The sequence below is a fragment of the Artibeus jamaicensis genome, unplaced genomic scaffold (genome assembly GCF_021234435.1).
Source record: "Artibeus jamaicensis isolate MK-2021 breed Jamaican fruit bat unplaced genomic scaffold, CSHL_Jam_final contig_477, whole genome shotgun sequence".
NCBI lineage: Eukaryota > Metazoa > Chordata > Mammalia > Chiroptera > Phyllostomidae > Artibeus > Artibeus jamaicensis.
The window spans coordinates 7,401,557-7,429,350 of NW_026521854.1; the positions used below are offsets into that span (position 1 = coordinate 7,401,557).

General features: G+C 52.8%; 1 protein-coding gene and 1 pseudogene across 1 annotated transcript; one reads left to right on the forward strand and one right to left on the reverse strand.

Moving 5' to 3' along the window:
• Window positions 1-7,359: 7,359 nt before the first annotated feature.
• On the reverse strand, window positions 7,360-26,802 carry MAP1S (microtubule associated protein 1S). The gene is made up of 7 exons (XM_037141995.2): window positions 26,652-26,802; window positions 25,419-25,520; window positions 23,921-24,003; window positions 22,800-22,940; window positions 19,867-22,216; window positions 10,994-11,229; window positions 7,360-10,140 (listed from the first exon to the last, which is right to left on the reverse strand). Exons 1-7 carry the CDS (start codon window positions 26,791-26,793, stop codon window positions 9,985-9,987), a joined length of 3,210 nt encoding a protein of 1,069 aa, XP_036997890.2. The 5' UTR covers window positions 26,794-26,802; the 3' UTR covers window positions 7,360-9,984.
• On the forward strand, window positions 13,283-13,854 carry LOC128627859 (60S ribosomal protein L23a-like; annotated as a pseudogene).
• Window positions 26,803-27,794: the final 992 nt, after the last annotated feature.

Consider the following 27,794-nt stretch of genomic DNA (forward strand, 5'->3'; position numbering starts at 1 on the left):
AGACCTTCCACTGGCTTGAGGCACTTTTGCCTTCCTGGGCCCCTTGCTCCACTAAGAAAAGAATTTGCACTATATTTATAACTGCATTGGCATAAAGACAGATATATTAATATCATATATTTACATGTTTTCTTTGATTCCACAGCTCATTTTCCCCCCTTCTGATTTTAAAAGAAGTTAAAACATCTTCATGGACACCAAAAAGTACTCTGCTGGGGACGCGGCGGTCGCTGCATCTGACAGAGAACTCAGACTTGCCGGAGCCTGGGCCTCCCTGCCTCTGTAATGCCAGCGAGGAGCCCAGAGATGGACAGGGACTTGCCCAAGGTCAAACAGCAGGTTTTCAGCTGAACAGGATGACCCCATCTTCTGGCTGCTAGAAGTAAGGAACAGAGTCCTCCCTGAGGGTGTCTGACATGAGCCCTGACACCTCCTGGAGATGAATCCTACCTCCCCAGCTCTAATTCCCCAAAACTTGGAGCTCTGCACCTGGTCTAGTATGAGACCAGGCCCCAGATAGGAGCCCAGTCAGCAAAGAAGGCTGGACTCCTGCTCCTGGCCTCCTGCTAGGTGACCTTGGGATGCCCTGATCTCTCTGGGCCCCCTGAGTTTTGTAAAACAGTATCTGACATTTTGCTCCCCCTCGATTCCAGTTCACCCTCAGTGGGGCCAGTTGGGGGGGTTCTTTTCTTTCCAGTGACCAGCCTCTTGATCATACTTTTTCAATAACCAGCTGTCACATGCTTCTTCCCTCCAGGTTCAGCCACCAGAGCTATGGCCATTTACACACTCTGGCTTGATTCTCACAATGGCACTTAGAAGCAGTACCTCCTCTTGGTTTTCAAATGGGGGAACCGAGGACAGGCCTATGTTACACAGGATCCGAGCCATTGAATAGGCATCTGAGCTTGCACAGAAATTTTTCAGTCCTTCCCAGTGCCCCCGCCCCACTCCATCACTTTATTTGGCAAACACCCACAGAGCGCGCACTGTACCTGACTGTCAGGCTGGAGACTCAGCAGGCGACACCCTCGCCGACTGCCCCCTCTCATCTCCACACATAGTCATCAGTGACCCCATTTATGATCAGTAATATTGCAATTAGCATTATAATGATCAAGTCTGTATTTACAGCACTCCCATCCTCCCACATTCTCCTTTGATCTGAAAAGGATTTGGCCCATTTCACAGAAAAACACACCAAGGAGCAAAGGGCCAAAGTCACACACAGGAGAGCCAGATTTGAACCTGGGGCATTGGAATCCCAGCAGTGTTCACTCCTGGGCCCACTACAGAAACAGAACTTCAAAGGGAAAGGGGACAGGCTGGCCTGGCATCTCCTCCCACCTGGGACCCCGCCCAGTCCCTGTCTTGCCCCTGGCGTGGGTGACAGTATGTGGGTCAGGGTGTGCCCCAGGTGTGCACCACAGTGAGACCTGGGTGGTAGATTCCCCTGCTCCAGCCATTGCAACCTGGTGATATAATTTACTGTCAGGCAGAGTAGCCTTTCCAACAATGCCAGAGTGTGATTATCAACCCATTTTGCAGTGTAGTAAACTGAGGCCCAGAGGCAAGCAAGGCATGTGGGGGAGTGGAGGGGTCTTCAGATCCATTACTCTCTCACCCCAAAATCACCAACATCTTAAGAAAAAGGGTGGGGTCAAGATCTGGCAGAAGATGGAGGTGGATGGTTTTCAGAATCTAGAATACAGACTCCGAAGCCCCCAACCCCATTTTCAGAAAAGAAAACTGAAGCTCAGGGAGGCACTGTCACTTGCCCAAGGTCACCAGTGAAACAAGTCTATCCAGAACCATCTCCTGGTCCCCACTGTGACTGGGGCAGAAGACTCCTGAAATCCCAGGCAGATGGAGGGGCCACCCACCCCTCCTCCACACCCCACTCACAGTCAGCCTCCAGCATGATCCTAATTTACCTCGATTTATTTTAATCCCTGAGAACAGATGCTCACTGCCCAGCCCCCACTGAGGAAGGGACCACTCCCAAGTCTACTCCAGGCCCTTCCAGGCCTGGCCTTGCCAGCCAGACCCTCCAGGCAAGGAACCCCACACTAATCCCCTCCTCAGAATTCCAACCTTGGGGTCCTTGAAGATGTCAGTGAAAGGCCCCCCATCCTATCTTTGTGGTGCGGGGCTGGCATAGGATAGTCAGCCTACAGGAGTGGCCCAGGGGACCCCCAGCTCCTCTACCGGGACTGGAGCAGTGTTCGCAGTGGAGAAAAGGGGAAGGAGGTTCCTCATTTCGGTCCCAGGAGGGTCTGCAGGTCCCAGCTGGGAAGAGGAAAATTGGGGGTGGCCTCCACTTCCAGCTATCTTGGGTCCCAGGCTGGAGGGGGAACAGCGCCCCCATCTTTGCAGCCCCAGAACCTAGACCAAATCCAGGCTTAGAATAAAGGGATTTTGGGGAGGGGTCTCAGCCGCCTCCTCGTACACTACGGCTCTAAGCCAGCAGATGGGGACTAGGACAGGGGTCCCTATCTCCCACCGCGGACCCCTAATTACCAACGGGGGGTAGGGAGGCCGGGGCGCCCACGGTGCAGCCCACCGAACCACTGTTCACCATCTCCCCAAGCCTCGCCGCGCCTTGCCCCCGTGGCTACCAGGACTGGGGGGCACGGTGCGTGCGCACGAGGGTCTGCGAGGGGCAGGCGGGGTTGGTGGGAGTCTGGAGACAGCACTCACCTCCTTTGCTCCAGCCGAGCCCCGCGCCCGCCGCCACCTGCGGCTCAGTCGCTGACATCCGAGCCCGCCCCGCCCCTCCCTGCACTGCTGCTGCGAGGCCCTGTGTAGCTCCGCCTCCGGGGCGTGGCCGAGAGCCCCCCCCCCCCCCCCCCCGCCACCAACACCAGCCAGACTGCACCCAGAGGCAGGGCGGACTGGGAGTCGGCACAGCCAGCCATTGGGCGATGTAAGCGTCCTGCTCAGCCACCTCCGCGCACTGATTGGCTGAGTCAGGCTCCTTTTGATCTCAACCCCCCACCCGCCCGGTCCACCACCTGCAGGTTATCTGCATAATTTAAAGCCACAGGCGCCGCTCCATCCAACTGCGACCCAGTGGGAGGGAGAAGGGACGACCAATTTATTGTGCGCCCACTGTGTGCCAGGCACTGAGCAGGGCTCATCTGAAGCTCTCCACAAGCTGTGAACAGGACACTATTGATCCTCGTTTTACAGTGAGGAAACTGAGGCTTAGGGAGGGCAAGAACTTGCCTGGAGGCCACTTAGCAAGTCAGCGGTAGTTTGAGAGTAGCTCCATGGTCTGGCCTCTGGGGTGGGGAAAACCATCCCCAAGAATGCTGTCAAGTCACAAATCTGAAAGCTCCTGCCCCTCTCAACTGGGTCCCCCCAAAATGAGAGTTAGCTCTTGCCCTACCCCATGCAGCCGTTCTCTTCAATACCCTGCTGATCTGTGTGCCCCCTGGCCTGCTCCTCCACCAGCCTCCCCAGAGACCTGGGAGTCCCTGAGTCTTCTCCCTTCATCATCCACATTGGTCCTGTGGCCCTTGTCTCTGAAACACCCTAGATCTGTCCACGTTCCTGTGCTGGGAACTGGCCCGGGGCCAGGCCCAGCACTCTCCAGCCTGGATGCTGCCTTCATTTTGTACTTGGGACTCTTGTTACTTCTGCCTCAGACAATCCATGTTCCCCGTGGCAGCTAGCTTTTAAAAAATAAATGTTTTATTTTGAGCAGTTTTTACTTTGCAGTATTATCATGAAGATGGGGTGGAAAGTTCTTGCATATGTCACATCGTTTCCCTGTTATCAACCTCTTGCATTAACATAGTACCTTTGTCACAATTACTAAACCAATATCAAGACATTAACTAAGTCCATAGTTTATTCAGATTTCCTCAGTTTTCCCTGGTAGATTTTTTCTGTCCCAGGTTCCTAAGTGATATTTTAGTTGCCATGTCTCCTTAGGCTCCTCAGGGCTGAGACAGTTACACAGATTTTATTCTTATTTTTTAAAAAAGATTTTATGTATTCATTTCCAGAGAGGGCAAGGGAGGGAGAAAGAAAGGGAGAGAAACATCAATGCATGGTTGCCTTTCGAGTGCCCCCCACTGGGGGCCTGGCCCGCAACCCAGGCATGTGCCCTGGCTAGGAATTGAACCAGTGACCCTTTGGTTCACAGCCTGGCTGGAACCACTGAGCCACACCAGTCAGGGCAAGCATTTCTTGGTTTTGATGGCCTTGACAGTTTTGAGAATCGATCAGGTATTTGTGGTTTTTTTCCCCTTCATCCGAGGACATTATTTCATTGCTTCAAGACAGGGGAAGGGAGAGAGAAACATCGATGTGAGACAGAAACATTGATTAGTCGCCTTCTGTACATGCCTGGGCCAGGGGTCACTCACAGCGGGACCGGGGATGGAACTCGCCCAGATTGAGGGATCGAACCTGCAAGGTAGGTCTATTCCCTGACAGCGAATCAAACCGCACCCTTCGGTTACAGTCTGATGCTCCAACCAACTGCGCCACACCAGCCAGGGTGATCAGGTGTTTTGTAGGATGGGCCAGAATTTAAATTTTAAAAATATATATTGAAATATATTTGACATATAACTGTGAAAATTTAAGGTGTACAACATGTTTATTTGATATTCATATATTATGATTGCCATACTTGGGATGTGTGTGATGTTTCTCTCACGGCTGGACTGGGGCGACGGGTGGGGGGAGGGGAACCACAGACATGAAGGGCTCTTATCACACAGAGACCAGGGCGTGTGCTGTCAACATGGCTCTTCACTGTGATGTTGGCCTTGACCCCCTGGCTGAGGTGGTGTCTGTCAGGTCCTCCTCTGTAAAGCTGCTGTCTTCCTCTTTTCCAAGCTGTCCCCTTTGGGAGGAAGTCAGTATTTACAGCCCACACCTAAGGGTAAGGAGTTCTTCTCCCCCTTCTTGAGGGTGGAGTATCTGCAGGAACTATTCGGGATTCCTCTGCCTGGGAAATATGTCTCTTTCCCCCCCTTTATTTATCTATTCAATTATTCATATCAGTATATTTATTTTACACTTGGGGTTATAATCCAATACTATTTTAGTGATTTTTTTTAACATTTAGATTCTTTTTTTTCTTTTAGATTTTATTTATTTATCTTTAGAGGGGAAGGGGAGAGGGAGGGAAATATCAATGTACAGTTGCCTCTTGTGTGTTCCCTCCCCTGCTGGGAACTGGCCTGCAACCCAGGCATGTGCCCTGACTGGGAATCGAACCTTGACTGTCTGGTTCACAGGCCCGCGCTCAATATACTGAGCTACACCAGCCAGGGCCTATTTTACTGATTCTCTTGCCCAGATTGTTCCAGCTTTGGCCATTGGGAGCTTGTTCAGTGGCTGTCATGTCCCTATCACACTGCCGGCCTTTTTCTTTTCAGCACTTCCTTACTCTGTCACTACAAGATGCTCCAAGCTCATCTTATCCATTTCCTGCCTCATGCTGAGAACCAGCCTTTTCTCCCAGGAGCAGCCTGGGTGCCTCTCACCGGAGAACGGGGTCAGAAACTGAGACCAGGGTAGGAGGGGTGCTTGTTGCTGCTGGGTTTCCACTGCTCTGCACCCTCTCCACTGGCAGAGCAGGGGCGTGTATGTGTGTATAGTAACCTGTGTATATCTACGAGTCTATAAATATTCCCACACGTAACTGTCTGTACCTATATTAAGTTAAACATGAGCCCTGGCTGGTGTGGCTCAGAGTATTGAACATGGGTCTGTGAACCGAAAGGTTGCTGGTTCAATTCCTGGGTCAGGAATTGAAAAAGGTCAGGGTACATGCCTGGGTTGTAGGGTGTGTGAGAGGCAACTGGTTGATGTTTCTCTCCCTCTTTCTCCTCCACTTCCCCTCTCTCTAAAAGTAAATAAATAAATATTTAAAAAATAATAATTTGCATTAAAAAAAAAAGTTAAACATGCGCTCACGCAGATATCTCTACAGTGAGAACCCTGCCATTCCAGGTGCACAGAGAGCAGCTTTAGGAGGTTAACCCCAAGCTACAGGGGTTTTTTATGAATAGAAACCCATCACCTGCTTCTCCAGCTCCAAACCCTCCCCTCACTGCCCAGCACCCTCAGCAAAGACTCTAGACCCTCTCCACAGCCCTCCGGGCCTGTGCAGTGTAGCCCTGCCCCCATCTCTGCAGTCTGAACTAAATCAGCCCCGCCCCAGGGCCTTTGCTTCTTCCTGCAGTGTTCTCCTCCCAGTTCCAAATCCGACTAGTATGTCAACTTCCAGGTCCTATGTGGAAGCCCTGGTCCATGCTGACCCTTCGCCCCAGGGTGTTGTGTCAGGCTCAGCCCGCTCCCCCAACAGGCTGGGAGCTCCTTGGGGGCCCTGGCACCATCCGAACCAGCCAACCAGCTGGGTGGGGTCTGCACTGCACTCAGTCCCCACACTTGCCTCCCTCAAAGCCTGAGCCAGCGGCAAGGTGGGGAAGAGGGAGAGGATTCTTGTTTTACAGGCAAGGAGACGGTGGCTCATACTCTCTGAAGTCACAGAGTGAAGACATGTCAGAGGCATGACTTGACCCAGGTGCACTGGTGCCCAATCTCTCACCTGCCCTGAACTTGGATCCCGAAAGCTACTGTGGTGTTAGTCAGGGAGGACAACATGTAGAACAGACCCATCTGTGGTGCCAGGGGCTGAGCAGGCCAGGGAACGCAGAGGTCCCATCAATACCAGTTCAGACCACGTCACCTCACCTAGAGGCTCACAGGCCAATTTTCTTATTTCTGAGGTGGGATTGGGGGGTGCCCAGAGAGGTTAAGTAACATTCACAAGGTCACCCAGCAGTGTTGCCAAGCTGGGGCACAACCAATACTTCCTGAGTACCTATGTGCCAGGCAGGTAAAGCCACATACTGTGTGTAGGCAGGTGCCTGTTTCAGCAATAGTCTGGGCCATGGACTAGCAGGAAACACAAGGGCGGACAGGGTGGCATTTTAAAGGGAGTAGGTCAGGAATAGCCAGAGAAGTGCCTGGGCTGGGGGTGTGGGTGTAATGAGAGGGAGAGCAGGGAGGGCTTCCTGGAAGAGAGGCCCTGGCAGGTGGGGCTTGGAAGATGAGAGGTTATTGTGCTGCTCTTCCAAAGAGAAGCCACCCCTCCCTTCTCTATCACTGCCTCCCAAGAGCTCACAGCTCAGAAAAGTGCTCCGATCATGCCACACTGCGGACCTGGGCCCCCCAGCCGCATACTTTCCCCTCCCCAGTGCCTCCCAAATCTGTGCCCCAAATCTGGCCTCCTCACTCACTGCTCCCCAGATTGGCCCCACCCTCAGCTCCAAGAAGGGGAACTTGGCAACTGCTCAGTGGGGCATGTAGGCAGCTATAAGATCTGCAACAGCTGCCCCTTGTTCCAGGGGCTTCGGTGTCACCAGTCTCCTCTCAGTTCCTGTCTCTTGGGCCCCTCCCCAAGCACGCTCCCGTTTCCCCAGACGAGGCTTGCTCCTCTCCACCCTTACGCTGGGTGGCATGGGGATGCCGGCCCTGTGGACTGCAGCCTCCTGTGTCTGGCTCCCCTTCTCAATGCTGTCTGCCCCGGGAGGGTAGCACTGCCGAATGACTGGCTGATGGTGGCATTCCGAGCAGAGGATGCCAGTAGTGCGAAGGCCTGGAAGCGGGATCTGAAAGTTGAGGCAACACCAAGAAACTCCAGAGAGCAGGTGGTTGCAGGGTATCGGGGAGGGGCAGTGGTTCACAGGCGGTGCAGAGTGGGTGTCTGGGCCAAGGGTACACATCTGGCTCCTGAGCAGGCCCGGGTCCCCCTCCCCCACCCCGCCGTCGACCTTCAGTGCTGCAAGGATATTTTTAGTGTCTGCTCCTGCAGAGGTCGGGCCAGACAGCTGGCAGAAGAGATTGTGGAGAGGGAGGGAAAGACACAGAGAGAGAGGAGAAAGAAGGGAACAGGGGTTGGGGGATAGGGTGGGGAGGAAGACTCCAAACGGGGCGCTGTTCTAGTACATAGATGGGAAAGGGTCAGTCATGTCCTAGACCACAACCCTCAGCCTCTCCATGTAAATATTTATTGGAACACAGCCATTTCCATGTATTGTTACAACAGCGGAGCTGTATCGTCTGGACAGAGACTGTACGGCCCACACCACCAAAAAACGTATTTCCTGGGGGTTTTTTTTTACAGAAAAAGTTTGCCAACCTCAGGGCAGAGCAAAACTCTCTTTACAGGGGTCTTGTCAGTGGTCATTAGTTAATTTTCACCACAATTTCTGATTCTCCTCCTTCCAGGTACAAGGGAGGAATTTTATGCCTCTCAGCTCCTGATTAGCCAGTCATGTGACTTGCTTTGGTCGATTAAATGCTTCCTATTACAAGCCTTTAGGAGCTGGTGCTGACTCACCACCAAGTGTCCCCTTCCTGTCTCCCTACCTAATGCTCCAGGTGGTGGAAGTTCTGTCAAGTTGGGGTGCTGAGGGAGGGCGACGAGAAACACAGCAACATCAGAAATGAAAAAGGCAGGGAAAGATCCACCACGTATTTGGGGCTTATTAAAGACGTAATCAAAGTAGAGATCTCTGCACCTGCCACTGGTCTGGTGCGTCTGGGCTCCCTGCCCCCCTCCGCCTCGTAAATTCCTATATGGAAGCCCAAACTCCCAATGAAATGGTGTTAGAAGGTGGGGCCTTTGGGAGGTCGCCAGCGTTCCATGAGGCCATGAGGGTGGAGCCCCTTAGGGTGGGATTAGTGCCTTTATAAATAAGGGACTCGGGACAACCTGCTCTCTTGCCTGCCACGTGAGGACACAGCAGGAAGGCAACTGTCCACAAGCCAGCAAGCGGCCCTCACCAGAGCCCCATTATGCCAGCACCCTGATCTCAGACTTCCAGCCCTCAGAGAGTGAGAATTGTCTGCTGTTCACGCTGCCCAACTCCTGGTATCGTTCAAGGAGAATGAACACACCGAGACATGGCTGAGACAGGCAGAGGGAACCTGTGCCACAAACCTACGCAGTGCAGTGATCCAGGCCGCTGTTTCCAGGGAGAAGAGCAGTGTGCCAACCAACAAGGACATCTGATGGTGTGAGTGTCCTGGGGCTGCTGTCATAAAGTATCACAAACTGGGAGCTTAAAAACACAGGTGTGAGCACAGTTGGTTCCTGCGTAAGGTTCTAGGGAAGGCGGCTTCCCTTCCTTCTCCAGCCTCGGGCGCCCTGGCACCCCTCGGCTTATGGCTGCATCGCTCTGATCTCTGCCTCCATCTGCACACAGCTTCCTCCTTTGGGTCTGGGTCCCCCTCTGTCCCTTACAATGTTGCCTATCACTGGACTTAGAACCACTCTGTCTAGGATGATCTCACTTAATTATACCTGCAAATACCGTTTTTCTACATTCAGTCACATTCCCAGGTATCATGGGCCAGGATTCAAACATGGGTTTTCTGTAGTCACCATTCGACCCATTATGGATGGCGTCTTATATAAAGTTGTATCTAGGAGCTTTCATACATACAGTGATAAGGGCAGGGGCCCATTAAGAAACTGCTGATTGCAACTGTGGGTTTCAGGTTCTTCTTTAAGACGTTTCTGCAGCTGTGACTTCTGGCACGAGCATTCACTTCCTCCAGGAACAGAGGGCAGCTTTCCTTTTATGGCTTTGGAGCAGAGACTAGGGTTCAAATCTCACCGTAACCACTGACCGGTCTGTGTGGAAGAGTCCAGAGGCTGCCTTCCTTGTCTGGAGAATGGGCCACTCACAGTGGTCAGGGTGGGGGTAGGGCTGTGGTCAGCAGCAAACGCCACTGCCAGCAGTCACTACCGGAGAGGCACGCCCTCTCCAATGCATGACCTGAGAGCCCACATGATGGCAATTGTCCCTTGTGCTGACAAGTCTCCTGTTGGCAGAGGAAACCGAGGCCACGGTGGAGTGGGGAACTTAGTTTATTTCTGATGCAGTGATTCTCAAGACAGTGGCGGATTTGGGCTGAACGGCTGGGTGGGGTGGGGATGGGGCAGGGCTAGAATTCCACCTTGCAAGCGGGGAAGGCCTCGTCCTGCATGGACACGGTGCTGTTGCTGCCCAGCACTGTGATGCCCAGTGCCTGGTGCCGAGCATGCGTCTCCTCATACCACTCGTGCATGGCCATTGAGTCGAAGGTGGGGATCAGGGTCACCTGCAGGCAGGAAAAATGGATGGGCAGTGAAGGGGTGTGTCCTGTCCTCCTGGCCCAGCCCCCTGGCAGCAGAGGCCCTCCTTCTTGGATCACGTGTGCTCTGCCTCTGTCATCTCTCTCCTGGATGTCTGCAGCCAAGCGCCAGCTGGTCCCTGAAGTCCCTTCTGTTCCCCACAGTACCCAAGGACCTTCTCACAGCCCAGGAGACCAGGCCACAGCTGGGAGCCCCTCTCCATGCCTCCTACTCTTGGCTCACCCAGGCCTCCCTCCAGGTCCTTGGACACACCAGGTTCACTCCCACCTCCAGGCCTCTGCCCAGGTGTGCCCTGCACCTGGACTCTCTCCCTGGGCTGCTGTGCAAGGTGTGGTGTGTGCAAGGCTACGGGTTGCACACTCACATGCTGAGTGGACAGCCAGGCACCTAGCTCTTCCCTCTACGCAAACTTGCCTCACCCCTCCAGGCTCTGTTTCAAGGCTTCTTCTGGCAATGAGCCCAGCCAGGACTCTTTCTCAACTGTGTAGGAGCTACACACCTCACCTGTTCCTCCTGGCCAATTCCTGACAATGTGGGGTGGTTAAGAACTGGGGGTCAGGAGAGATGATCAAACCAGTCTACCTGAGTCCCCACCCAGGCTGCTGCAGATGAATGAGGAAATGAGTGTGACACGGACAGCATTCTGAGAGCTGTGGAGGGCTCCTCCTGCACTTGCCCTCCTTTTCTTGTGGTCTTGAGGACACAGTTGAGTCTCTGAGCCCCATTCCCACCTCTGTGTGGGTTCAACAGGAAGAAGACCCTGGAGGCACTGTCCCTGCCCTGTGCCAAGACTGTCTAAAGCCTGGGGTGGTCACTCACCTTGAGGTCACGGTCCCACTGCTGCTTGCCAGCCAGCAGAGCATCCAGGACGGCCCGCATGCCCTCTTCCTTGTGCTGGTCCTGGCCGCTAATGACATAGCAGAGCGCGCGCACCCGCCGGAAGAACTCCTCATTTACCAGGCAGATGCTGCCCCCACTGGGCAGGTAGGCCAAGTCAAGGTAGACAGGGGAGCCAGGTGAGGCCTCCAACCCGCCTGACCGGCTGCTAGCTGACCCTGTGGGCAAGAGGGATGGGATTGTGAGATCCAGGACTGGAAGGGTCTGAGACTCAGCTCTATTTTCACCTGAATGACTCCCTTCTGAGCAGGAGGCCTGATCTGTTTTGTGGTTGGTTGACAAGCCCTCCGTGGCATGCACAGTTACTCAATGAACCCTATAAATACCCCTAGCTGCCCCCTCAGTGCCTGGAACCTCCCTGGCCAGTCCCCAGACACAGACATCCTTGGGGTTGGAAGGAGGGGGCAACTATAGAGGGCTTCCTAGAAGAGGTTTTGGCACTTGAACCCTGAAAACAGCTGATGCCTGAAAGGCTCTGCTGCTACTATAGCATCCACCTGTTTAACTAGGCGGGGGACATTTATCAAACCCTCCTGGGCACCACATCCTGGGGACATGGTGGTGACCAACACAGACAAAAATCACTGCCCACAAGGGTGATGGAGAGCCAGAGCTGGTATGAGAGGGATCAAGTTGCAAGGAAACCCAGGACAGGGAGGCCTGCATGGAGCTGGAGCTGCTACACTTGGAGCCTGGACCACAGCCCTGGACCCAGAGCCTGCTCAAGGGGAGCAAGGCGGTCAGTTTGGGGCAAATGAATTCATAATCACTTGATTGAGGTCTTGGGCATAAGAAGCCTGCCAGATGTTCGATGTCTTATAGTCATAAACATTGCCCAGTTCAGGGCGTGGGCCCAAAGGGTTGTGGGGGGCATTTGTGAATGAACGAAACCCCTAGCTGGGGCAAGTGGCATCTGTCACTCGAAATTAGAGACTTGGGCAGTGAGGACACTGCATGGAACCTTAGGAAGAGAGAGCTACTGTGGCTGTGGAAAGCACAAGGGAGACGGGAATGGTAGGGTCAGAGGAGCAAAGACAAGATGAGGGGGGCCGTAGGCTGGAAAATGGGGGTAGAGGAGGGGCTGGCAACCGCCTGCTTTTGTAAAGATGGCTTTACTGGAACACCTGTTCAGTTACTTACTGAGATGCTTAGTTTGGGACAGAGATGGTCTGGCCTGCAAGGCTGAAAAGTTAACCCTCTGGCCCTTTAAGACACTGTTTGCTGATATAGGACAAAGGGGCAGAACTCTGAGGGGCCAAGACCGTGGCCTTTCCAAAGAGGCCAAATGCCCTGGCAGACACAGCCTCAGATGACCCCCAGTTTCTGGGTTCCAGACTTTCCCATGGGCCCTGGGAGGGGCACCCTCTCCCTGCCACTCTGGCAGGAACCCCTAACCTGCCAAAGGTCACAGGGGCCCATCAGATGCCTCCCCTGAAATGTGTCCAAGAAAGACAAGAGGTGATAGCTCAGGTGGGCACTGAGGCTCAAAAAGAATCGAGAGACCAGGGTGTCTAGGAGCCGAGGTCGGGCCACGTGGAGAGAGAAGCCAGAGACTCCGTCGGTTCCTGGAGGGCAGGACTACCCCAGGTACCAGATATAGGGCCCAATCCAAAAGCAAGTGCTTACTAAACATGAGCTACAGTTATCACTGTTGTCACTGTCATTCACTCCTCACCGGCCTTCTCTAAGCAATTCCTGCCCTGTGCTAACCAACGCAGTGGATACCACGTACTACAAAGTGGTGCATGGAGGCCAAGTGAGCTGGGAGTGTCAAACACATGCCAGGCTCCCCAGACTTAGACTGGAAAAGAGAAGCGGAATTATGAAGTAATATCTGTTGTCGATTACATGTGAAGCATCACCCTTATGTAGCAGGAAGGAGTTCTATCATTCGGGAAAGTGCTTTAACATAGTGGGAGAATTCTGGGAGGACAGGACAGTGGGAAAACCAGGAATCCCTCTCCCCACCTACAGGACAATTGTATTGCAGCCCCTCCCCCTAATGTGGGAGCCACTTCATGGGATGTAAAGAACTGCACATCTCTTCTTCTTCCCCAGCCCCGTCCTTTTCCTGGAAGCCAGGTATTTAGAGACTAGGACATTCAAAGGCAACTATGTATATGCAGGAGGACTTAGAAAGTCACTGCCCAAGCCCAGAGAAAGGAAGAGGCTGACATAAGACTGAAGAACACCTTGCATTTACACCTCAGGCTGAACCCCATCACAGAGACAGCCCATGTAATCAAACACACAAAAAGCCACAGGAGCTTTTCAAGATGGTGCCCAAAGAGAAGAAGGAAGCCCCTGCTCCTCCCAAAGCCAAAGCCAAAGCCAAAGCCAAAGCCAAGTCTTTGAAGGCAAAGAAAGCAGTGCTGAAAGGCATCCACAGCCACATACAAAAAGAGATCTGCATGTCACCCACCTTCTGGTGGCCAAAGACACTGGAGACTGCAAAGGCAGCCCCAATATCCTGGGGAGAGCACCCCCAGGAGTAACGAGCTTGCCCACTATTGCCATCATCACGTTCCCTCTGACTCCTGAGTCAGCCGTGAAGACAGAAGACAACAATACACTTGTGTTCATTGGGGATGTCAAGGCCAACCAGCACCAGATCAAACACAGAGCTGTGAAGAAGCTCTATGACATTGACACAGCCAAGGTCAACAGCCTGATCAGGCCTGATGGGGAGAAGAAGGCTTATGTCCAACTGGCCCCTAACTATTATGCTTTGGACACTGCCAACAAAATAAGGATCATCTAAACTCAGTCTACCTGGCTCATCTTTAAATATAAAAGTTTTACACTTAAGAAAATACAGGAAACCCTGGAGAAGGGGACATTTGGATTCTAGGGTTACCACATTTTTACATTCAAATGTTCAGTTAAAAAAAAGAATCATGGACTTCCGGCCAAGATGGAGGCATACAGGTAGACACACTGTGCCTCCTTGCACAACCAAAACAAGGACAACAATTTAAATAACAAAAAACAACCAGAACTGACAGAAAAGCAAACTGTATGAAAAAGTCTGACAACCAAGGAGTTGAAGAAGAAGCGTTCATCCAGACCAGTAGGAGGGGTGGAGACGGGCAGCTAGCTGGGCAGAGAGGACTTGGGCCAGGCAGCAGTGGGTGGACTTGGCAGGAGGCAGACTGCAGACTGGACAGTCCCACATTCACACACAGATGGGAGAAACAACTGGGGAGCGAGGCAGACTACACAACATGGGGTCCCAGTGAGGGGAAATAAACCACCACTGATTGAAAACACCTGTGGGGGTTGAGGTCCTGGGAGAGACTCCCAGACTCACAGGAGAATTCACTGGAGATACTTACAGGGTCCCAGAATGTACACAAGCCCATCGACCTGGGAACGAGAACTAGAAGGGCCCAGTTTGCTTGTGGGAAGCAGGGGATGTAACTAAAATCTGGCAGACAACAGAGCAAGTGTCATTGTTCCCTCTTAGGCCCCTTCCCCACATACAGCGTCACAACACAGGGATGTGGGTTGCTCTGCCCTGGTGAACACCTAAGGCTCTGCCCCTCACTATGTAACAGGCACATCAAGACAAAAAAAAAAAAAAATGACCCGAATGAAAGCACAGATCAAAGCTCCAGGAAAAATACAACTAAGCAACAAAGAGATAGCCAACCTATCAGATGCACAGCTTAAAACACTGGTGATCAGGATGCTCACAGAATTGACTGAATTTGGTTGTAAATTACATGAAAAAATGAAGGCTACACTAAGTGAAATAAAGGAAAATGTACAGGGAACCAATAGTGATAAGAAGGAAACTGGGACTCAAATCAACGAAACAGACCAGAAGTAAGAAACATCCAACCAGAAAAGAATGAAGAAACAAGAATTCCAAAAGTGCCCTGGCTGGTGTAGGTCAGTGGATTGAGCGTGGGCCTGCGAACCAGAGTATTGCGGTTCAATTCCCAGTCAGGGCACATGCCTGGGTTGCAGGCCAGTTCCCAGCAGGGGACACACAAGAGGCAACCATACATTGATATTTCTCTCCCTCTCGCCTTCCCTTACTTTCTAAAGATAAATAAAATAAAAAATTAAAAAAAAAAAAAAAGAATTCCAAAAGTAAGGAGAGGCTTAGGAACCTCCAGGATATCTTGAAATGTTCCAACATCCAAATTATAGGGGTACCAGAAAGAGAAAAGGAAAAGCAACAAGTGGAAAGGTTATTTGAACAAATAATAAAGGAGAACTTCCCTATTCTGGCAAAGGAAACAGACTTCCAGGAAGTCCAGGAAGCTCAGAGTCCCAAAGAAGTTGGACCCAAGGAAGAACACACCAAGGCACATCATAATTACATTAGCCAAGATTAAAATGAAGGAGAGAATCCTAGAAGTAGCAAGAGAAAAGGAGACAGTTACCTACAAAGGAGTTCCCATGAAAGTGTCAGCTGATTTCTTTTCAAAAAAGACCTTACAAGCAAGAAGGGGCTGGAAAGAGGTATTCCAAGTCATGAAATCCAAAGACCTACATCCAAGATTGCTCTATCCAGCAAAGCTTTCATTTAGAATGGAAGGACAGACAAAGTGCTTCTCAGATAAGATCAAGTTCAAGGAGTCCATCATCACCAAGCCCTTATTATATGAAATGTTAAAAGGACTTATCTAAGAAAAAGAAGATAAAAAAGATGAACAGTGAAAGGACAGCAAACTCACAGTTATTAAGAACCACACCTAAAACAAAAGCAAACTAAGAGGACAGCTAGATCAGGAGCAGAACCATAGAAATGAAGATCACATGTAGGGTTAGCAACAGGGGAGTGGGAGAAGGAGAAGGGGGGAGAAAGTACAGAAAATAAGTAGCATAGATGGTAGGTAGAAAATAGACAGGGAGGGAGGGCAAGAATAGTAGGGAAATATAGAATCTAAAGAACTTGAGACACGTGGTCATAAACTAAAGGGGGGAAATGGTGGGGAAGGGGTGTGCAGGGTAGAGGGGAATGAAGGGGGGAAATAGAACAATTGTAATGGCATAATCAATAAAATATATATTTTTTAAAAGTCAGTTTTTAAAAAGACTAGCAAAATTGACAAATCCTTAGCTGGATTAAGAAAAAAAGAGAGACGGCTCAAATTAGTAAGATAAAAAAACATCAATGGAATAGAATGAAAAGTCCGCGAATAAACCCTCACATATATGGTTAAATGATTTTTGATAAAAAGTGCCAAGACTATTCTATAGGGGAAAGAATAGGCTTTTCAACAAATGGTACTGGGAAACCTGCAAAAAACATGAACTTGAACCCTTGTTTAACACCATATTTAAAAATTAACTCAAAATTGAGCCCTGGCTGGTGTGGCTTAGCTGTTCAAAATTTAAACAGCAGAAAAATCAGTGATATTGGTGTAATAATAATGGAAGTTATTGAGCCTGAGTGCCAGCATGTGAACCAAGGGGTCACTGGTTCGATTCCCAGTCAGGGCACATGCCTGGGTTTTGGGCTGGGTCCCCATTAGGGGGTGCTGCGCTTGAGGCAACTGCACATTGATGGTTTTCTCCCTCTCTTTCTCTTTCCCTTCCCTTCTCTCTAAAAATAAATAAAATATTTTTTAATTAAAAAATAACTCAATTGATCAAAGAGATAATTTAAGAGCTAAAACTGTAAAACCCTTTGAAGTAAATATAAGGCAAAAGTCTCATGACACTGGTTTTGGCCATGATTTCCTGCATATGACACCAAAAGCAAAGGCAACAACAACAAAAAGACAAACTGGACTTAATGTTAAAAAAAGTAAAAACTTTTGTGCATCAAAGGTCACTATCAACAGAGTAAAAAGGCAACACACAGAGTGGGAGAAAATATTGTAAATCATATATTTGATAAGGGATTCATATCCAGAATGCAAAGCAAATGCTCACAACTCAACAAGAAAAACACAAACAACCCCATTCAAAAATGGGCAAAGGACTTAGTAGACGTTTCTCTAAAGATATAAAAATGGCCAAGAGGCAGATGAAAAAACGTTTAACATCACTAATCATCAGGGAAATACAAATCAAAACCACAAGATACCACTTCACACCCATTAGAATGGTTACTATCAAAACAGAGCGAAGTGCCAAAAGAAAATAAGGACTCATATATCCAGAGAAAATATATATTGACAAAAGATGAAGGCAAAGACAATTCTCAGATGAAGGAAAAGGAAGAGTTGTCAGCACACCTGCTCTACAAGAAATGCTCAAGAAAGTTTTTTTAAATCCTCACTGGAATGTATGTTTATTGATTTTTAGAGAGGGAGGCAGGATGAGAGAGAGAGAGAGAGAGAAACATTGACTGGTTGCCTCCCACACATGCCCCCATCGGAGATCGAACCCACAACCTAGGTATGTCCCCTGACCTGGTATCAAACCTGCAAACTTTTCACGTATGAGACGATGCTCCAATTAACTGAGCCACCTGGCCAGGGCTCAAGAAAGTTTTTTTAGGCTGAAAGGAAATATTAGCAGGGGGAACAGAAACTTAGGGAATGAAGGAGAAACATAAATGTTAGATGTATCCTCTTTTCTCTTTTTAAAGATTCTATTTATTTATTTATTTCTAGAAAGGGGAAGAGAAGGAAAGATCAATGTGTGGTTGTCTGCCATGCGACCCTCCTGGTGACCTGGCCCACAACCCAGGCATGTGTCCTGAGTGGGAACTGAACCAGCAATCATTTGGTTTGCAGGCCCATGCTCAATCCACTGAGCCACACCAGCCAGGGTGGTAAGTGTATCCTCCTAATTCTTTTAAATATGTGTAACTATTGAGAGCAAAATTGTAACAGAATCTGGTCAGGTTTTCAATATATGTGGACATAATTCACATAACTGTAATATAAAAGGGGAGGGTAAAAGGATCTATATGGTTGTAAGGCTTCTATGACTTAGTTGAAGTGATAAAATATTAACTGTACATAGACCATAAACTGTTCTGTTAATTTCATCGAGTCTAAATATCCTCTATTTGGTATCTATGGCAGCTTCCCAAACTGTCTCTGTACAGACATGGATATAAACAAAGCTGACTCCATCTTTGTGTGCCCGATTTCTTCTGAATTTCCATGTTTAGAACCTGACTAGCTGAGCCAGTAGTGCAGCACCAAAGCCTCATAATTACTGATCAGTTGTGTCCTATAAGCTTATACAACAGAGCCATAAAGATTCCTGTCAGTAAATGGCCAGAATGGCAGAGCAACTGAGATAATACCAAATCAGGTGCTGGTGTCCGTTGTAAGCAATCATCCATCATAAGACCACCAGGAGGTCTGGTCCCTTTGTCCTGTCAGTAATTAGTTCAGCTACACTAGAAAACTGTCTAGCAGTGGAGGTTACCTGTGCAGATTGTGGGGTCACCTTCTGTTCTGACCCATTGTTCCTATAATTCACAGGAAAACTGGGAGCCATGTATACCCCAAATTGAAAAAAAAATGTTAATGCAATTTCACTTTTGTATTAATCTCAAGGAATTTAAAGCAAGGTCTTGCAGAGATGTTTGCACATCCATGTTCAGAGCAGCATTATTTACAGCAGCCAGAAGGTGAAAGCGACCGAGTGGCCATGAAAGGATGAAGAAACAGAAATGTGGTCGGTCCGGCTGTACCACGGAATATTATTCAGCCTTAAAAAGGAAGGAAATTCTGACACCTGCTACAGACGGCATGGATGAACTATGAGGACATTATGCTGAGTGAAATAAGCCAGTCACCAAAAGGATAGATAATGTGATTCCACTTCCAGGGGAGTCAGACTCAGAGACAGAAAGAATGGTGGGTGTGGGGAGCTGGGGGTGGAGGGAGAAATTGGAGTCAGTATTTAATGGGGACAGTTTCAGTTACTCAAATGGAGATCTTAAGATGGTGGTGGCGGCTGCACAACGCGAATGTACTTATTGCCAATGATTTGGACACTTCTTAAAAACACTAAGGTGGTAAATGTCACTTTCGGTATATCTCACCACAATTAATAAAAACTGAAAAAGGCTGGCATAGCAGGCTAGAGACTGCTATCCTTAAGAAGGCCTGCTCGCCGGGCTGGCCTGAGGAGGCACCTGGGAAGACTTCAGAAGGGCCCCCAACATTCTGTAAAACCTAAGGGTGGCTCCCTAATCCCGCACCGTTCGTATACCAACGAGGCTCAGACCGAACACGGGCTTTCCCCTTTCCAAGGAGTCTGGAACTATGGCACAAGCCAGGCTGAGGTGCTGATGTGACCAGCCCGACAGAAACCCTGCAGCCGAGTCTCTAACGGGTCACTTCTCCCATGTCATCACAGTTTGCTGCTCAGGAATAAAGCACGGAGTGTGGCTCCAAAGCGAGAGGACTTCAGAAGCTTGTGCCCGGCTCCCCCGGGATGCCCAGGACTGGGCACAGGGAGCAGCTGGAGGTCCCTCCCCCGAGTCTCCTCTTTGCAGATCCTGCTGTGCCCTCCCATATGTTGCAGCCAGTACAGCTGGATCCTCCTAGCCAACCACCAATCTGGGCCTGGTCTTAAGAACCTCTACACCAACGGTTACGTAAAACATACTATTGATTTCACTTGCTTCTTTTCACATATTGTGGCACTGTGGCTACTAGCAGGTTCATGATGACACCATATGCTTTCATTGACAGCACTACTGGAGCAACTGGGAACTGCCAAGTGCTTAAACAGTGAGGCCAGAGTTTCCATATTAAGGAAACAGAGGCCCAGAGACAGTGGCAGGCATAACTAAGGCCACACAGCACTAAGGACAGGGCCTGAGCTGGTAACCCATCGTAGGTTTCTAGCCCCCAGGTACTTACCAGATAGGCCCCGAGTGGTCGTCTTGGGGACTGAGGGCTTCTTGGACAAGGGTGCCCGACCTCCCTTGTCACTGGGCTCGCTCCGGGCGCTGAGTGGCCGACTGGCCCTGTTCCCACTAGCCTGCCCCTTGGTCTTGGCAGTGGTCACTGGAGTGGCTTTGGGGGCGACAGTGCTGAGGTTGGGGCGGGTCAGGGACTTCCGGGTACGGCCAAGGCCCTCTGTCCGCCGGGCCTGTTCAGGGGGCAACAGCTCAGGGTCCACCATGCAGATGCTGGGTGGAGTGGGCAGCGGTGGGGGAACCTTGAGGGGGTCTGGCAATGGGTTGTGGCGAGGGACCCCAAAGCCTTCCATGTCCTCATCTGAGTCCGCAGTGCCAGGGGCAGCAGGCAGAGGGTCTGAGTCAGACAGCGTGGGCAGGGACTCACTGACGGATGTGGGAGGCGTCTCCTCGGCACCTGGAGCGCCTGCCCGCTCCTGGGACCGGGCACTGCTGTCATTGGAGCTGCCAGGGGACGTGGGGGCCGGCGCCATGGGCATGGCCTTGCGGTGCTCAAACTCACAGGGCGACACTAGGCACAGGTCCACATCATGTGGGGAGGCCGAGCGCCGCACCCGGGGGCCTCGAAGTGGGAGGCTCAGCCCGGCCTCACTCATGGGGACAGGGGGTGGTGGCAGCACCTGCTCAAAAGAGACGGACAGGGACTCATCCACCTCTGTCGAGTGCGGGGAACCTACCTCAGCAGGCAGGGAAGGTGTGGTCACTGTCGGGGAGGCATCTGGGCCCACCTCCCCGCCCCGCAAAGGGCTCAGTGACAGCTGCCTACCGCCCTCGGCTGGGCCCTGCTGGGCTCCAGCTGGTGAGGGGGTGTGCGGCGGGGAGGTGCCACTGGCCACCAGCTGCTCCTGAGTCTTTAGGCTGCTACTGTCCTCCCCTGTGGGGCTCAGCCCCAGTTCCAGGCTGCTCCCTTGGCTGGGTGTGGCCACCAGCTGGGGGACAGGAGAGCTGCAAGGTTCTGTGGGGGGGCTCGCCTCTCCACACCGGAAGCTGGGGGCGCTGTGGGGCCCATTAGCTGCCAATGGAACACCTGGGCGGTGACTGTTGGGTGCTCTTCGGGGCTTGGAGGCCGCCTGGGCACCGGTCTTCTTGCTGCTGACCAGAGTAGTGGACGCCCGGTTCAACTCCCTGGGTTGGGTCCGAGGAGCGCTTGGCTTGGGGTCCTTCTTCACCTCACGGGGTTGCCTAGCTTCTTTCTCAGCCCTGCGAGGGGCCTCAGCCCGTGGTGGCTCCTTCCGGGCCACCCCAGGGCGCTCCTGGGCAGGCCTGGCAGGCAACGTAGTCCGGCCCTCTCTCCTCAAGCTGTCCCGGGAGCCCACGCTTTCCTTGCTCTCGGTGCGCCGAGGCCCTGCCAGGTCTTGGGGGGTTATCACGGGCTCCCGCAAGAAACCCAAGTGCTGGAGGCGGCCCAAGCTATCCAGGAGGCGGGCAGGTGGTGTGCAGCCAGGGAACAACACACGCACCACTTTCTCGGTGGGGCCTGTGGGATGCCACACAAGCAGGGCACACACAGATGCCAGTGTGCGTTCCGCACCAGCTGAGGGCGGATGCAGCACATACATGTCCAGCCGGCCAACACCCATTTTCTGGAAGAGCACAGTGGGCTCAGCTGGCATGGACCCGCGGCTCAGGGGCAGGGGCTCTATACCCAGCCGAGCCAGAAGGCTACAGGCCAGCTCTGCCTCATCCTCGCCGCGCACCAGACGAGAAGTGGCCCCGCGAGCATTGAGGAACACAACGCCCAGGCCTGGTGAGACGAGCCTGCGTAGCCTGTCATCCCCAGAGCCCCCATCGACTGCTGCCTCCTCACGCTCGGCCAGCTTGCGCCGCAGCAGGCTATTGAGGCCCGGAAGGCTGTCGGCGCCTGCATGTGTCACCAGAACCGCATCTACCCGGTCCAGGTGCCGCACCAGCTTCCAGAAGCTCGACTTGGGGTTTGAGCCGCCGTTGACCAGCATGGTGAAGCCATTGACGGCAAAGAAGGCGGCATCCCCGAGGCCACCGGGGAAGATGTAACAGCAAGGCCTGGCAAGCCTGAGGAAGCCCACGGATGCTGGTGGCTCAAGCAGTTCGAAGGGGGATGGCAGTTCCAGGGACTCAGCCACATACTCCAGGAACTCACGTAGACCCTCAGAGGCTGGCCGCTGCACTGCTGGGTTCAGCTGCAGCCGGAGCCCACCCTGGAGGCCAGGCACTTCGGGTGCCAGCTGGGCCCAGTCTCCGAGGGTTGGGCAAGTGATGGTGAGCTTGGGCGGGTTTGCAGACGGGGGTGCAGCATCCAGGAGATCCCGGATCTGCAGAGGTAGAAAATGGTTAAGGGGCCTCCTGGAGCCAGGCAACACCCAGAACCTTGGGAAAACTGGACAAGTATACCCCTGTCCTGCTGCCTGGGGCTGTGAGGGTTACTGATCATTCTCAGGACAAAAACCCAGCCCTCCCCAAGTCCTGCCTCACCCTTTGCCCCCCTCCTAACTTTCTGCCTTCTCTCACTCTCCTTGCCCCAGGGCCTTTGCACTTGCTATTCCCTCCAGGGAAGCCTTCCCTGCCCTCTCCACTGGCTCTTCTCTCATCATGGTTACATCGCTCAATACAACATAAACCCACGGCCACTGGTTGGTTTGTCCACTCCACCCAGACCAAGGACTCTAGAAGTGAAGCTGGGGTGCCACTTGAAGCCTCCGGGATGTCTGTTAATCCACAGGACCACCCATGAACCACACACTATAGTGGGTGATAAAACTGCCCTGACAACAGCAGGGATACATGTCAGCACCCTCCTTCCACAGAGGAGAAGACAGGGCTCCAGACAGCAGGTCATCGGGGGACCGAGCCAGGATTCAGAGCCGCAGGAGGCTGGGTGGGGAGGAGGCAGCTTACCTCTTTGTCCCCCAGGACCTGGAGGAAATGGCGAGGCGAGAAGCCCCCAGTCTGCAGCAGCAGCTCCCCTGTCTCCTCCAGGCAGGGCCCAGCCAGCACCAGAAGCTTGTAAGGGGCAGGGTCCAGGAGAAGGTTCCGGAGCTAAGGAAGGGGCAGAACATTAAAGGACCTATTCTGCATGGTGACATAACCAGCATCACACTTTGGGGTGGTCCCCAACCCTAAATCTATACATAACCACCCTACTCTGGTCTCCACCCCACAGCCAGGCCAGGGCTTGACCGGAAGCCAGAAATTGTAGCCTGTCAGCCTCCTGCTGCCCAACTCCCACCTGAAACTCCTTCTCATCCTAAAACCTCTGGCTCCGGTGTCCTCTTCTCCTAAAAGTCCTCTATACCCTTTCGGGGCTTCCTTAGCCCACCTCTCCCCATGGCCCAGCCCCAATGCCATGGGGCTGACTGTCTCCTCCTGAGCCCCTTGAGGGAGCATGTTTGATGAGAGGAATCAACCTGCACAAGAGTGTCTACAGGGGTGTCCTGGGGCTCTATCTTGTTCATCTTTCTCATAGATAATTAGGAGAAGGACACAGACATCCGCAAACTAGAAGTATTAAAAAGTCAGTTCAGCCCTGGCTGGGGTAGCTCAGTAGACTGAATGCAGGTCTGCACCGAAGGGTCACTGGTTCGATTCCCAGTCAGGGTACATGCCTGGGTTGCAGGCCAGGTCCCTAGTAGGGGGCATGCCTGAGGCAACCACGCATTGATCTTTGTCTCCCTCTTTCTCCTTCCTGTCCCTTCTCTAAAAAAAAAATCTTAAAAAACACATACACACAACTCAATTGAGACAACTAGTAGGGCTCAGCCAGAGGGAACACACAAATTGAAACCATCAGTCAGATCTCACTTTCCTACCTCCCGCCTCCAGACTTTTCCTATCCCACTCTGTCCTCCCAAACTCGGGCATTTTGGGGGATGGGGAAGGCTTCCTGGGAAAGAGGGCACTGCTGCTGGGAGCAGAGAGGAGGACTTCAGGCAGCACAAAGTCAGGGACACGGGAGATCAGGATGGGGAATGGCACTGGTCTTCGCAGCCCACTCCCTCCAGGAGCTGCCTGGTCCCTACCTCATCACATAGGGACTTCTCTGATGGGTTCAGAAGCACCAGGGTCTCCAGGGTGTCTCCTCGGTGGTGCAGGCTGCGTTGGCCTGTTGGAGAATTGGATCCTGTGAGTTGGGAGCTAGGCCATGTGCGTAGGGTCAGGCTGTCCAGGGTCAAACCCTGCCTTCCTATGTGACCCCAGGTAGCCACAAGCCCCTCCAGGATCTATTTCCCAGGAATCCCAACAAGGCAGAGCTGGCCTATCCTAGGTGGTAGTGCCACAGGTCAGAGTGAGGCAAGAACAGGAAGCCTACCTCATCAGGCCTCCCACTGGAAACAGCAGTGACAAGCCCATCACTGCTTATGAGGCCCAATTCACAGCTGTCAGCCCTGTGGGGGATGCCACGTCACCCTCATTTTATAGGCAAGGAGCCTCAGTTCAAGGAGAGCCAATGAGGGAACAACATGGGCCCTGAGGCAGGACTGTGGGGAGACAGGGAAGTGGCAGAAGGGGCTGGAATGAGGGGCAGCAGGAGGATGCCCAGGGCTGGGAGACCTCATGAGCCAAGAGATGGGAGTGGGGTTGGTTCTGGGATCCCAACCCTAGTTTGTTCCATGGAGCCCAGTTATGGTTCCAATATGGAACATCAGGCCTGGAGGCCAGAGAGACAAGCACCCTCCAGGGCTAATGTGTGTGCTTCTTATCACACACCTGGATATTGCTCCATTCAGGTGGGGAAACCAAGGCACAGAGAGGGGAAGTGGCCACTGAGGTCACACAGAGCCAACAGGATATCCAGTACCCTCATCCATGAAGGGTCAGGAAATCACCCAGAGCTGCTGGGACAATGAGGAGACTGGTCACTTCCTTCCCCTCCCACAGCAGCCTGGAGGTGACTCAAGGGCTGGCTGAGGGGAGGGGGGCTGCAGGGCTGGCTGCGGTGGGGAAGCTGCAGGGACACCCAGGCCCCGCCCAGCTGCTGCTGCTCTGTTACTACAGAATTGCCCAGGAGCCACAGACTATGCAGGGCTGCCGCAGGCATCTCAAATCCCTCCCGGATCTTGCACCTTTCTCAGCTCCCCATCTACTGAGTACCTGTTGTGTACCCAACCCTGTGCAGGGGTCACTGCTACAAACCAGACATATTCTCTGCCACATGAAGCCCACACTCCATCTGCTCACCCAGCAGCCCCTCACTTTCCACATGTCCTGTCCCTTGTCTCGGCCCTTTCCTCCACCTAACATAGCACTCCCAGATACTTCTTCTCCTAAAAGCCCCCTCATCACAGGTCCCCCTGCCCCCCACACATCAGCTGCCTCATCTGTCAAATAAGGACAAAAACATGAGTACCTGCCTTGTAGGCTATGGATGACCAAGGGAGATACGTCTGGGTCAGGGTCTGCCCCTGCTCCACACTCAGCAGAGCTCAGGTGGATTACTGCTGTTTAGGCATTCAGAGAGCACTCATCCAATGGACACAAAAGGGGAGCAACTGGGGCACATAGGGTCTCCAGTCTCACCTTTTACGATGTTGGAGAAGGTGGCTGAGTGCCGGGACACAAACACCTTGAGCTGCTCATCCAGGCTGCAGACGCCAGGGTCAATGTCCCAGGACCTGAGGCCTAATGGGGGAAGGGGGATTGAATTGAGGTGGGAAATTCAGCTCCCTCCCCTCAACCTGCTCCCTCATCTTGATCATCTCTGTCATTTTCTCCCCCTCTAACACCTGCCCCAGTCCCACCGCAGGTCTCACCACTCCTGCACACTACCAGATACATTCCTACCTCTGGAACTTGGCTCTAGCTATTCCCACAGTCTGCAGGCCCCCTTTGCTTTTTGCATCCTGCTGCGCCATCCAGACACCATGCAAGCTTAAAACTGGTCGTCTCCTCACTCACCTAGGGTCCACCCCCAATCCTCCCCACCCCCACACACAGTTAGCCCTGTGACAGCAGGGCCAAGTCTTCCCCACCCAGTGCTCTGCAGGCAACATTTTCCATCCTTCTGAACTGAGTGTGCTGTCGCCCCACTTTACAGGGGGTGGACCCCAGGTCCTGCCGATAGGAGAGATGAATTCCCTCCAGCCACGGTGTGGGATGCATGCCAGGTATGGTGTGCCAAGTGGCTGCAGATTAACTGAACCTTACAGGTGCACCTATGACTCACCTCTCCTGATGCCAGATCCCATGGATAGGCCGCACCCGCCCACACCCCAATTAGCAGCTCCTCGTGGAACCACGGAAAGTGGGCCCCGGGGCTCCAGGCTCAGCCTCCCCATCTCTGCTCCTCCCTCCAAAACATCCAGGCTGCTAAACACCCGGAGATTCCAGGCGACGTCGCCCTCCCCTTGGCAGGCCCTGCAGGCGGGAAGCGGAGTTGTCACCCGCATTGCTCAATCGCACCGGTCCCAAAGCCGGGAAGAACCCATTCAACGGTCTGCACCCAGGTCCGGGCGGTGCAGCCCAGACCAGAGCGGAGCAGCCCAGACGAGGGCGAACGCCCACCGTCTTGACCCGAGCGGTCCGACTAACAGTGAGGGGATCTGAGTCCCTGACCCCTGGATCTCGCCGCCCAGTCTACCGGACGCCCAGCCCCGGGCCCCGCCCGCTGAATTTCGCCACCTCCCGCCCCGATTCCCCGGGCCCGGCTCCACGGAATCAGCCTCCCCCAGCCCCAGCAGTGCCCCCGACCCAGGGCCCACGTCCCATCCCCCACCCGGGCCGCCCGACTGCTCCACCCCACTCCCGCCCCACCTCGTTCGAGCTCCTCCAGTACGTAGTTCAGCAGCCCCGGGCAGCTGCACTCGCCGCCCACCACCAGCAGCAACGAGCTCGGCGCCTCAGCCGCCCAGGGCCCGGCCACCACAGCAGCCTCCACCGCCTCTGCTGCCGCCATCTTCGCACCGCCCTGAGGCTCAGAGAGCCCGCCCCACGGGCCCCGCCCCTTAAAGGGGCCTCCCCGGAAACGAGGACAACCCGGCTCGGAAGTCTCACTCGCACCGGTTTTGTGCCCCCTACTGGCCCCTAGAAGTCGTGGAAGCTGGTGCTGACTTTTGGGTCTTCGCTTTGCACCTGCCAAACAAACATCATCCATCCACCCATCCACCCATCCACCCATCCACCCATCCACCCATCCACCCATCCACCCATCCACCCATCCACCCATCTACCCATCTATCCATCCTTTCATCTAACCGTTCAACAAACTTTGGCTGCATACCTAGCAGATGCCAATCAGAATCTCTGCCCTCGGGGAGCTCCCCTCACATCGCAGTGGGCCCAGTTGGAACTACCAGCTCTCTAAGTCAGGGCTTGAATAGAGAAAAGAAAAGCATCTTGTAGTTGAGGCTTTGAGGGATGTGTCAGAGTTTGCCAGGTGTGGATGGTGGGGCACGAGCACATGAAGAAGTGAGTACATGTGAAGTTTTAGTTAACAAAGTACAGTGTGTTTGGGACGCATTCCAGAGCACTCTGGGCCTGGAGCAGGGCAAAACCCTGTTGCACTGGCTGTGTGCCAGGCATTTTATTCCATTAGCTCATTGAATATGAGCACAAACGTATGAGGTAGATGCTGTTATTAGGGTCATTTCAGAGGGAACGGAAAACTGAGGCTTGGAGAAATGAAGTCATTAGGCTGGTAAGTGGTAGAGTAGACGTTTGAATTCAGTGGGGTCTGATTCCAGATCCAGGCTGTGGCAGGGACTGACTGCCCAGCTCACATGGGTCTCCTGCCATCCCCAAACAACCTCATTCAGCTCTTTTACCTATGACAGCCACTACTTGAAAAATCACATTGCATCATTTTGACAGCTGTCTATGCCCATGCTGTCTCCCTTGGGAGCGAGCTTCCCAACTCTAGAGGTATACAAAAGAAATCAAGACAAATGAAAGTGTCTG

Excerpts from the sequence above, each read along its gene's own strand:
- MAP1S (XM_037141995.2), bottom strand. The coding sequence starts at position 26,793 with ATGGCGGCAGCAGAGGCGGTGGAGGCTGCTGTGGTGGCCGGGCCCTGG. Across the intron at positions 22,941-23,920 it reads AGAAGTCCCTATGTGATGAG|CTCCGGAACCTTCTCCTGGA; the intron begins GTAGGGACCAGG and ends CCCCTTCCTTAG. Across the intron at positions 22,217-22,799 it reads AGGTCCTGGGGGACAAAGAG|ATCCGGGATCTCCTGGATGC; the intron begins GTAAGCTGCCTC and ends CTACCTCTGCAG.